The 12,712-nt window shown below is 46.6% G+C and overlaps 1 protein-coding gene across 7 annotated transcripts in view; it reads left to right on the top strand.

Moving 5' to 3' along the window:
- Positions 1–2,821, top strand: part of VAV1 (vav guanine nucleotide exchange factor 1) — a 49,363-nt gene extending 46,542 nt beyond the window's left edge. For 6 of the 7 annotated variants that reach the window (XM_044918344.1, XM_044918335.1, XM_021705582.1 and 3 more), the window contains 2 exons: positions 858–1,009; positions 2,521–2,821. In XM_044918344.1, the coding sequence (XP_044774279.1) occupies positions 858–1,009; positions 2,521–2,574 (206 nt within the window). In that variant the 3' untranslated portion in view covers positions 2,575–2,821. The remainder of the gene's footprint in view (positions 1–857; positions 1,010–2,520) is intronic. The other variant, XM_021705581.1, reaches the window with a different exon arrangement.
- Positions 2,822–12,712: the final 9,891 nt, after the last annotated feature.

The raw sequence follows: 12,712 nt of genomic DNA, 5'->3' as shown, positions 1-12,712 counted from the left end.
ATTTTTAAAGAGAGATTTAAAAAATTAATTATTATTAAAATGTTACATTTTGGGGGGCACCTGGGTGGCTCAGTCATTAAGCGTCTGCCTTTGGCTCAGGTCATTATCCCAGTATCCTGGGATTGAGCCCTGCATCGGGCTCCCTGCTCCGCGGGAAGCCTGCTTCTCCCTTTCCCACTCCCCCTGCTTGTGTTCCCTCTCTTGCTGTCTCTCTCTGACAAATAAATAAATAAAATCTTTAAAAAAAAATAAAATAAAATGTTACATTTTTGAAAAAAACAACACCAACATAACACCAGGACTCCAATCCTCATCAAAGGATCCTCATCACCCAGTGGGATAAATGTGTCTGTCTGAACATTACTTATTTGCCCTGGTGTATGTATGGATCTTAGCATACTTGGAGAAATACTACAAATTAATTTTCCATTCTACAATGTTGCTTAATATTTTACTATGAAAAATTTTCTGTTTCTTTCCCCCTTGTATCTCTTTTTTTTATTCCCTTTCTTTTTTGACCCTGGTCCTCTTTAGGATAATTAATATTAACAGCCTAGAATGAATTTCTCCGTATCTTCCATTTCTTTCACTATAAATATATAGAAACCATTTAAAGAAATTCATAAATGGCATTATTTTCTAAACTTGGATACTGGTTGGGCTAGAATGATGATTTCAAAAGAACAGTTGTGTCCCCTCAGAGCACGGGGCACCCAATACTCTGCATGAAGAAGTATTGAGGGACGCTTTGTCCTGGTGTTACTCTCCTGAGAGCATTGCCTCCCCCCAGCTGTCCCCAGATGGTGGGCAGGTGTCTGCTTCAGAACCTTTACTCATCCCAGCTCTCCCCTACACAGCAGGGAGCACCAAGTATTTTGGCACAGCCAAAGCGCGCTATGACTTCTGCGCCCGGGACCGATCAGAGCTCTCCCTCAAGGAGGGTGACATCATCAAGATCCTTAACAAGAAGGGGCAACAAGGCTGGTGGCGAGGGGAGATCTATGGCCGGGTGAGTTGGGGTAAAGCTTGGCGGCCTGGGGAAAGGGCATGGGGTGACCTGACTATAGCGTTATAGCCTGGAATTGTGGAATGGAGCAGGTGGGGAGTGGCCCTTGTGGGTGTTCCCTGGTCAGAGGGGAGGAAAGGAGATAGAGATTTCATTCATTTATATAACTTGCATTTATTTACTGAGCACCTACTATGTGCCAGGCACTCTGCTGGGTGCTGAGGAGACAAAAATTAGTGTGGTACAATTACTGCCCTCATGAAACTCATAGTCTAGTGAAGATGATAGATGTGTAACCAAGCAGGTACAACATTGAATGGTCAGGGTTGAGATGGGGAATCACAGGGCAGGGTAGGAGCAGGTCAGTAGGACTTCTGGGAGGCCAAGGTGATCACTGAGGGGTGAGTAGTTAGCCAGGCAAGAAGGTCATAGAGGGGGTGGAGGAAAGTATTCCAGGCAGAGGCACCAGCATGTGCAAAGGCCCTGAGGTGAGAGAGTGATTAGCATGTTTGGGGGACATGAAGGGAGGGGTTTTTGTCTATCTTGTTCACTGCGCCGTGTCTCCAGTGACTGGCACATAACAGGTGCTCAATAAATACTGAATGCATGAAGAGGTATATAACTGGAAATGACCATTTTTGCCTTTTGTGCTTTTTTGTCTGCCTGCATTTGGACTGTCTGTCAGGAGGGACCGCAAGGTTCCTCAAAACATTTGTTTCTACCTGGTTCTTATTTTTGTCTCACGAAGACAGAGAGTCTTCTTTATTTTATCCATGAATGAATTCCTAGTCACTAGAATACTGCCTCCCTTGTAATGGTTTCTCAAAAATATTTGTTGAATGAAGGTAAGGACATTGGTCAGGAGCTTACATTCAACTGGGGGAAACATGTGAAAAAACAGCCCAGATAATTGCTTAGGTGAACAGTTTTGTTAAGAATTGTGAAGGGTAAGTTCAGTGTGCGGTGGAGGACAGTTGGGGTTTGAGGGAGCCTTTGGGAAATCTCAGCTATAATGAATTCATCCATCCATCCATCCATCCATCCATCCATCCATCCATCCTTTTAAGAAATATTTATTAAGCATCTCCCATGTGCCAGGAACTCTTCTAGACTCTTGGGAATCTAATGAATAAAAGAGACAGCAATCCTTGCCCTTGAGGAGCTCATGTTATAGTGGGGGTGTGGGGACAGACAACAAGCCCATAAATAAGTAACATATACTCAATAAGATGCTGACAAGTGCTATGGAGAAAAATTAAGCAGGGATAAGGAGTGTTGGGGTGGGTGGGGTTTGCAATTTTAAATAGGGTGGTCAGGAAGGTCTCACTAATAAGGCGACATGTGATAGAGAATGCTGGAAGGCGGGGGGGTTGTCAGCCACATGTACCTCTGGGGGATGTACTTTCTGGGGTAGAAGGTGTGGCAGGTGTAAAGGCCCTGAGGTGTGAGGGCATCTGCCTGGTGTGTTGAGGAACAGTGGGGAATGTTCTGACCCCTTCCTCTTCTCTTTCCAGGTTGGCTGGTTCCCCTCCAACTATGTGGAGGAGGATTATTCTGAATACTGCTGAGCTTTGGCACACTGGCCGAGAGATGAGAAACTCCAGGCTCTGAGCCCAGGATGAGTGGCAGCAGGGTCAGGCGGGCTGTGACAGGTCCCAGCGGGCTGAGAATCCAGGATGGACTGTGGAGGGCCAGTGTCCAGCTGGCAGGGCTCCTGGGATGATGCCCTGCCATGGTTAATTTATAACACACTGATTTTCTCTTGGGTCCCCTCAAGAAGGTGGGGCTCAAGGCAACAGCTTTTAATAAAATGATGAAAGGAATGACTGCTGTCATTCAGGAGGACCTGGACGGGAAAGGGTGGGAAAGGACATGGGGGCACAGATAAAAGCCCCCTCCACAATCCCCGCCTTCCAGCTTTATTATCTTGCTTTGCCATATAAGATAAGACCCCAAGAAGGAAATGGGACCCCCACAAGGCAGGAAAGAATTTTACACTCACAGATTCCAGATCACAAAAATGTAACTCTCCTTTGTTTTTCTCTGCTAGAACTTAACTACCCTCCAATTCTGCTAAGAGGTAGAGACTTCATCTTAGTTTCCCCCAAGATCAGGTTTTTTTGTTTTTTTTAAGATTTTATTTATTTATCTGAGAGAGAGAATGGGAGACAGAGAGCATGAGAGGGAGGAGGATCAGAGGGAGAAGCAGACTCCCCGCCGAGCAGGGAGCCCGATGCGGGACTCGATCCCGGGACTCCAGGATCATGACCTGAGCCAAAGGCAGTCGCTTAACCAACTGAGCCACCCAGGCGCCCCCCCCCCCCCAAGATCAGGTTTAAATTCCAGGCGGTTTGGCACTAGGGTGTTGGGGAGACAGCTGGTACTTGATGGATATTTATCACACTGCCACCTGCAGAGATGTCATGGTTTCTGCTTTGCCTTTGGTTCCTCTGTGTCTTCCACATCCTTCTTGGCACATGCAAGACATCTGGCTGTTTGTCCTGAAATGCTGAGTGGAATGACTGTACCTCTTGGTTTACCTGCAATAGTCCTGGCTGTTGCCCTGGTATAGTTATTAATCACGATCCTTTTCATTTTCCAAGGTGTCCTGGTTTGGGTGATAAATTATATGGTCACTGCCTTAGGTTGGGCTTCTCCAGAAGCAGAGCTTGAGACAAAGATTTGGATGTGCAGAGTTAATCTGGGAGTGATCCCAAGAAGTAGCCAGAAGGGAGAGAGAAGGGAGAAGGGAAAAGGAAGGAGCCAGTAAAGGGAGCACTGACGAGCAGGTGACAGCTGTGGGCGACAGGGGCTCATTCTTGTTGGGGACCCCTGGAAGTCCACATAGAACATTCCTTGCAGTTGAAGCGCAAGGGAGCTAGGGTATGTGTTCACCAACTTCCATCAGTCATTACTTGAGAGCTGCTTATATGTAGGCAGGGCATGCTCTAGTGGTTGGAGAACCACAGGCATTTCTGGAGCTGTTGACTTGTTGGATATTGTCAGTGGGTGCGTGGGGTGCTGACAGGGTCTGCTGCATTATCCCTAAGTACAGAGAAACTGCATGCACACCCCTTTGCAGCCATCCCTACCCAATGGATGCTGCACTATGCAGGGTGTGGGGAGCCTCTGCAGAGTTTGCTATATCCTGGGATCCCTAGGGCTCCAGAGAACCTTCTTTTTCTCATATCACCCTGAAGCCATCTAAACTGGGGTGTGCAGATAGGATACAGGGATGCTTCTCTTGACCCCTCTCTTCCCCTCCACCTTGGAGAGTCATTGACCTATCTTGTTGCAGGAAAAGTTGCTTCAGTCTGATGAATGCTTTCCTTCATACGTGACCGGATTTTTTTTCTTTTTACTTAATAGATTTAACTTTTAAAAAACTGTGGCCCAATATACACAATATAAAATCCACCATCCTCACCAGTTTTACATGTATGGTCCAGTAAGTAGTGTGACGTATATTGGTTGTGTAAACAGTCTCCAGAATTTTTCATCTTGCAAAACAAACACCCTGTCCCCATTAAGCAACAACTCCCTATTCCTTCCTCTCTCCAGCCCCTGGCACCCACTATGGCCAGATTTTTATTGGGGAATCCTTTGGGGCTTAGATTTTTGAGGCTCAAAAGCCAAGATTAAATATCTCTAAAAAGGTTTTTGAAGTTCAAAAGCCAAAAAGCTGTTTCTTTGGTAACTCTCTTGCAGGTTGTAGAAATACCCCATTGGAGGCAAAAAGATGGTGGCCAGGTCTAGGGAAGGGCCACGAGCTATATGTTACTTTGGGGGAAAAGAGTTAGTACTTCTAAATATTACTCCCCCCCCCCACACACACACACTAACAACAGAGGCAGCCCCATGTGAAGCATGCACCACAATAGCCTTGGCCAACGCCATCTCACAACCAGCTCTGTGGGCTGCAGAGCATCATGGCCACGGCTCCAGGAAGATCCTAAGATCAGCTTTGCTCCTGTAAAATTAGCTGTAACGTTTTGAGAAAGTGACTTCACCTCTCTGAACTAGAGAAAGATGAGAAATCCCACGTCCGAGGGTGCAGAGTTGGCTGGTAACTAAGTGCAAAGCCAACTTCTTAACCATCGCTCCAGCAGCTGACGGGAACGTCCTGGTGCTGTGCTCAGCCCAAGGAAACCAGTGCTCAGAAAGCACCTGCGCACACCTGGCCAGGTGCACGGTCTGGACTCCGAAGCCTGGAGGTATTTTCCGTGTCTGAAGGACCGTGTAGCTGGAAAGGGGGCATTGGAGTCACAGAGGTCAGGGACTATGAGGGGGGGCTTCTGCCCTCTCCCATGACTCCACCACCCCCACCCCCCGAGCCATGCCATGAGTTTACCAAAGGCATAAGGAGGCTACCCAGCTGTCTAATTCAGTGGTGCTGTTGAGGTGGAGGTCATGGACTTGTTCTTGGAGGATCTCGCTTCAACATCTTCCAGCCCCACGCTGAACTTTGACCCCAGCCATGCCTTGGGCTCTACCCCAGTCTTGGGTGCAGTATTGTTGCGGCCAATTGCGACTCTCCAATCTCAGTGTCTTACAAACAACTCCTTCATGTTTTAGCTTCAACTGTGCTGAAGAAGTTTCTGGAAGGAGAAGGCACTGCAAGAGTAGCCCTGTTTTGACACACACCAGGCTCAGGATACGCCAGGCTCATGGCAGAAAGAAAGGAGAGATGGCAGGACAGCTCAGTGTCTCTCGACGTTTCTTCTAGAGACTGGCACACCACTTCCTCTTGCATTTCAGTGGCTAAAGCAAGTTGAATGGCTAAGAGTAACATCAACAGGGCAAGAATGTTTAATCCTCAAACAGAGAGAGCTGTGAAAACTTGGAACAGAGCCAGAGTCAACAGGAGAGGCCTTGGTATCATTCAACGTTGATTCACTCAATCATGTTTGTGGTAAGCAGTTAATAACACCAGCTGTTACGGGTTGACCTGCATCCGCCTCCAAATTCATGGGTTGAGGTCCTAAACAGGACCACAGAATGTGACTGCATTTGGAGATAGTCTTTATAGTGGTGATTAAGTTAAGATAAGGTCATTAGGGTGGGCCCTAATCCAATGCGACTGGTGTCCTTAGAAGTATGGGGACACCGACATTCACAGATCATCTGTGAGCCAAGGAGAGCAGCCTCAGAAAGAACCAACCCAACCGACATTTGATCTTGGACATCTGGCCTCTGTGAGACAGTAAGTGTCTGTTGTGTAAGCTGCTCTGTGTGTGGCACTTCGTTACGGCAGCCTGAGCCAACTCGTACACCAGCTTTGTGCCGTGTGAATGCATCAGGTGCAGACCCACCTGCCAAGTGCAAAGGATCTGATGGGGATTCTTAACAATCAACTAGGTGATCATGACCTGCAGCGATGAGTTTCAGGTTGAGGGAAACAAGGGGTTGTGGGAAAAGAGACATACCTAACCCAGTCTTGGGTTGAGGAGATGGTCAGGGAGGGCTTCTTGGAGGAGGAAACATCTAGGGTGGTACCTGAACAATGAGCTGGAGTATTTAAGAAACATGCAGGGACATTTTTTTAGGGAGAGGTGGAAGTGAGGGTGTACTTTGTGGGTTCTGGGAACTGCAAGGGGTTTAGTTTTCTTAGAAAGGGAGGGAGAGAGGGGGGCTGGAGTAACGGTCAGACTGAGCCCAGGTCAGGCCCGGTGCAAGACCTGCCTTCTTATGTGTCCCTCAGAGGGGCCAGGAAGGGAGAGGCTGTGACTGGCATCCTGAAGACACCTGCTGGAGGAGGCTGCTTCTTGCTGGTGTGGTGGAGGTGATGAGGGGCCTCAGGGGAGCTCTGGAGAGGCCTGCTGATGGTTGGGGAGTTGGGTTCGAGGGCACAGCTGTTACCCCCTCCTCTGGCACGGAGAGTTAAAGGAGCACGTAGAAGCCCCCCAGTGCCCTAACTCGGAAGTTCTCTGATGCTGGCCATCTGTGGCATGTGGCTGCCTGGGGATGCGCACACACACACAGACATACAGACACACAGACACACACACACACACACACACCCTGTATTAGCTCGCTTGTACTGCTGTAACAAATGACCATGGACTGGGTGACTTAAACAACAGACAGTTACTATCTCTGTTCTAGAGGCCAGGAGTCCAACATCAAGGGGTTGGCAAGGTTGCGCTGGGTCTGGAGATGCCAGAGAAGGATCTGTTCCAGGCGCCTCTCTGAGCTTCTGGTAGTTCCTTAGCTTGTGGCACAGCCCAGCCTTCACATGCTGTCCTCCGTGTGTGCGTGTCTGTGTCCAAATTTCTTTCTTTTAAGGACACTTGTCAGACTGGATGAAGGGCCCACCCTACTTCCAATATGACCTCAATTTAATTCATTATATCCACAAAGACCCTATTTCCAAATAAGGTCATATTCTGAGATACTGGGGACTCAACATGTGGATTTTTGAGGGGAAGCAATTCAATCTGTGACACACACATTATGTGTACAGGAAGGTCCTCTTAAAGGAACCCCCGAAAACAGGACGAGCGCACACACAGATGGTCATGAAGAAACACAGCCCCCAAATACACCCCACAGAGCCTGGCACGTGGACGCACAGATGGACACGGACAGACAGAGTGTTTGCCCACGTACAACTGTAGGCAGGCAGCTCTAGAGACACACAGACATAGTAATACTCTCCGCATTGCAACAGACCAACAGACCCTGGACCCAAAATCATTGAAAACAGGCTGAAAAACGAATGGAAACACATATATAAAAACACCAACACTGTCCTTCTACAGGCAATCACGTGCGTGCGTGCACACCCATGTGCAGAATGAAGCTGGCTTGCATAGGCATGGAGACATGTACCGGAGACTCAACCAGGCAGAGGGACACACCCAGAACCCTTACAAGGCTACCTGCACGCGCAGCAGGTAGTCCGGGAAGTAGACAGTCACACACACCCTCAAACAGACTCGCTCATACGCCCTGTCCTGGGAACTCGTAAACTCGGATGAAGACATCCACACATGAAGTTGGTGGATGAATGTTTATGAAACATTCATAAACACGAAGACACAAACCGGGGACATCGGCACAGCAGATCGCCCCAAGTTAAAGCCAAGCCTGCCCCCTGGTGGGAGGTAGCAGTAGCGCCCCAACCTCTTCTGCGGACCCGGGTCCCCGCTTGGGGAAGAGAGCAGGAGAGAGAGCAGAGAAAGGAGCGTGTGTGTGTGTGTGTGTGTGTGTGTGTGTGTGTCTGCACGTGTGTGCTTGTTCTCACAAACTGTATGAGCCCAGGTTTGGGCACCAGAAAGGGCTCCTGGTGCTTTTGGCTTCGCAGCTGATCATCATCATCACACCGCCCGATGACACGCCTATTCATTCACCCAAAACCACAGGGAAGGACCCATCCAGAGGGGCCCAGGGAGATCTTAATTTCAGAATCTTCCTGGATACAAGCACTCCCAGCTTTCAGAGGCTGGGACAGGGCAAGAGGGAGAAACAGAGTTGAGATCCAGGGTCTTTGAGGGAATAAGTTTATATTTATACTATTAAGAATGTGGGTGGAGGGGGCTCTATCCAGAGCCTTTTTCTGTGGTCTCAAGGTCCTTCCCATTTCTGTCACCCCTTCCAGGGGCTTGTACTTGGCCTGTTGAGTCAGTAGCTTGTATCTTTTGGAAGAGAAATGTTTAATCTAAAGGAATAACTCTCTAATGGTGGAAGTTCAGTGAAGTCAGGCACGAGGCAGATTCTCTTTCTTCTTTTAAAAACTGATTTGTTGAGGTGTGATCAATACCTAAAAAGCTGTACATGTTGAACATATATGTCACCATGAGGCTGGGGATACCGTATCTACCTGTGAAATCATCACCAGTATCAAGGACATTAATATATCTATGACCTCCCAGGGTTTCTTCCTGTGGCATTTTCATGGAGGGCCCCATCATATCACATGGGCACTATTTACTCAAGGACAGCCTTTCCTCGGGAGCCCAGAACATCGTGTTTCCTTGGTGTTGGAGATTGGGGTTCCAGGTCACCTAAGATCCATCCCCACTGTGTCCTCAGGCACCAGTCTGAAGGTGTGTGCTGCCTTCTTTCTAGTGGCTGATTTGGCTTCAGCACACAGAGGTTTCTGCTTAGACTGTTCTAAAAAGACCAGATTTTAAGGGCAGGCTGGAAGTCAGCCTTATGGACTTGAGCTTTAAGCTGCAGAAGACGGGAGCGGGGCACGGAGTAAAGGGATTTAATCAGTGGATGCTGGGACAGCACGTGCCAATTTCCAGGGTATGAATACACCTGGCATGTCTGATCCCAAATCCTTAGTATCATCACCTCCTGTGTCTCCAGTCTTCCCCACTTCTGATCCACTCGGGGAAAAGCACAGGTAGACATCAGACAGGACAGGTGTCAGGTTGAATCTGTAGGACGACCCACAAGACCCCATATGACCTTCGTCAACCTTCCTGCCCCGCCCACAGTGGCCTCCGCAAGCAGGAAGGGGCTGGAGAAAAAGCTGAGCCAAGATGTGGCCTCAGCTTGAGTTTGGAGGTCAGCTCTGTGGAGAAAAATAATGCTGAGTAGCAGGCCCAGAGTGTCTTGATGGGGGTGGGGGTTGGGTGGCCAGGGAAAGGCCTCCCTCACATCTGTGCTGAGGCTGGAATTCACGGAGAGAGTGTACCATCGAAAATGGGGAGGAAAAATGTATTTCAGGCAGAGGAAATGGCAAGTGCAAAGGCTCTCAGAAGCCCATTGAGTCATTGCCCTCCTTAGTGCCAGATTTTCTGGAAGAGAAATGCCTTTTTTTTTTTTTAATGTTCAATTAGCCAACATATAGTTGGCTCTATATCATTATTTTTTGATGTAGAATTCAATGATTCATTAGTTGCCTATAATACCCAGTGCTCATCACATCACTTGCCCTCCTTAGTACCCATCACTAGGCTAACCCATCCCCCCACCCCCTCCCTTCTGAAACCTTCAGTTTGTTTCCCGGAGTCCAGAGTCTCATGGTTTGTCTCCCTCTGATTTCTTCCCGTTCAGTTTTCCCTCCCTTCCCCTATGGTTCTCCATGCTATTCCTTATGTTCCACATAGGAGTGAAACCATATGATAATTGTCTTTCTCTGCTTGAGAATAATTCCCTCCAGTTCCATCCATGTCGATGGGAATGGTGGGTATTCATCCGTTCTGATGGCTGAGTAATATTCCATTGTATACATGGACCATATCTTTATCCATTGGTCTATTGAAGGGCATCTTGGCTCCAGTAGCCAAACTGTGGACATTGCTGCTATGAACATTGGGGTGCATGTGCCCCCTTTTTTCACTACATCTGTATCTTTGGGGTAAATACCTAGAGAAATGCTTTTATCCAAAGGAATGACTAATAGTGGAATTTCAGGCAATGAAGTCAGGCATGGGACAGGTTTCTCTCTCTCTCTTTTAACATCACTCTATTGAGGTCTGAAGAATGAGCTTGGTGAAATCAAGAATTTAAAAAAAAAATCATAAAAATTAAAAGGCCCTCCAAGAGCTTCCTTTGGTAGCCCCCAATGACCTGCCAGAAGTCTTTGTGAAAATTAGGAAAAAGTGCCCCCCCACCTCGGCAGATGCTGACCCACTCCCAGGGTGTCCAATAGGCACAGTCACACAGAATCACTGGCGAGGGACAGAAAAAAATCCCATTTTATTAAATTAATTAATTAATTTTAAAAATCCCATTTTTGCAAGGGTGGTTCAACATTCACAAATCAATCAATGTGATAGAACACATTAATAAGAGGAGAGAGAAGAACCATATGGTCCTCTCAATTGATGCAGAAAAAGCATTTGACAACATACAACATCCTTTCCTGATTAAAACTCTTCAGAGTATAGGGATAGAGGGAACATTGCTCAGGTTCATAAAATCCATCTATGAAAAACCCACCGCAAATATCATTCCTAATGGGGAGAAGCTGAGAGCCTTTCCCTTAAGACCAGGAACATGACAAGGATGCCCACTCTCACCACTATTGTTCAACATAGTACTGGACGTCCCAGCAACAGCAGACAACAAAAAGAAATAAAAGGTATTCAAATTGGCAAAGAAGAAGTCAAACTCTCTCTTTTCGCAGACGACATGATACTTTCTGTGGAAAACCCAAAAGACTCCACCCACAAATTACTAGAACTCATACAGCAATTCAGTAATGTGGCAGGATACAAAATCAATGCACAGAAATCGGTTGCTTTCTTATACACTAACAATGCAACTGTAGAAAGAGAAATTAGAGAAACGATTCCATTTACAATAACACCAAAACCCATAAGATACCTCAGAATAAACCTGACCAAAGAGGTAAAGGATCTATACTCTAGGAACTACAAAACACTCAGGAAAGAAATTGAAGAAGACACAAAAAGATGGAAAAATATTCCATGCTCATGGATCGGAAGAATAAACATTGTTAAAATGTCTATGCTACCCAGAACAATCTATACCTTCAATGCCATCCCGATCAAAATTCCAATGACATTTTTCTTTTTTTTTTTTAAAGATTTTATTTATTTTTTAGAGAGCGAGCGAGAGAGAAACAGCATGAGAGGGGAGAGGGTCAGAAGGAGAAGCAGGCTCCCCGCTGAGCCGGGAGCCCGATGTGGGACTCGATCCCAGGACCCTGGGATCATGAACTGAGCCGAAGGCAGACGCCCAACCATCTGAGCCACCCAGGCGCCCTCCAATGACATTTTTCAAAGTGCTGGAACAAACAATCCTAAATTTTGTATGGAATCAGAAAAGACCCCGAATCACCAAGGAAGTTTTGAAAAAGAAAAACAAAGCTGGGGGCATCATGTTGCCCGATTTCAAGCTATATTACAAAGCAGTGATCACCAAGACAGCATGGTACTGGCACAAAAACAGACATATAGACCAATGGAACAGAATACAAAGCCCACATATGGACCCTCAACTCTATGGTCAAATCTTTGACAAAGCAGGAAAGAATATGCAATGGAAAAAAGACAGTCTCTTCAATAAATGGTGCTGGGAAAATTGGACAGCTATATACAGAAGAATGAAACTCGACCATTCTCTAACACCATACACAAAGATAAACTCAAAATGGATGAAAGACCACAATGTAAGACAGGAATCCATCAAAATCCTAGAGGAGAACATAGGCAGTAACTTCTTCGACATCAGCTGCAACAACTTCTTTCAAGATACATCTCCAAAAGCTAGTGAAACAAAAGCAAAAATGAACTTTTGGGACTTCATCAAGATAAAAATCTTCTGCATAGCAAAGGAAACAGTCAACAAAACAAAGAGGCAACCCATGGAATGGGAGAAGATATTTGCAAATGACACTACAGATAAAGGGCTGGTATCCAAGATCTATAAAGAACTTCTCAAACTCAACACCCAAAAAACAATGAATCAAGTCAAAAAATGGGCAGAAGACATGAAAAGACACTTCTCTGAAGAAGACATACAAATGACTAACAGACACTTGAAAAAAATGTTCGTCATCATTAGCCATCAGGGAAATTCAAATCAAAACCACATTGAGATACCATGTTACACCAGTTAGAATGGCAAAAATGGACAGGGAAAGAAACAACAAATGTTAGAGAGGTTGTGGAGAAAGGGGAACCCTCTTACACTGTTGGTGGGAATGCAAGTGGGTACAGCCACTTTGGAAAACAGTGTGGAGGTACCTCAAAAAATTTAAAAATAGAGCTACCCTATGACCCA

This window comes from Neomonachus schauinslandi, chromosome 1 (genome assembly GCF_002201575.2).
Source record: "Neomonachus schauinslandi chromosome 1, ASM220157v2, whole genome shotgun sequence".
Classification (NCBI taxonomy): Eukaryota; Metazoa; Chordata; class Mammalia; order Carnivora; family Phocidae; genus Neomonachus; species Neomonachus schauinslandi.
This window is presented reverse-complemented; position numbering and strand designations above follow the sequence as displayed.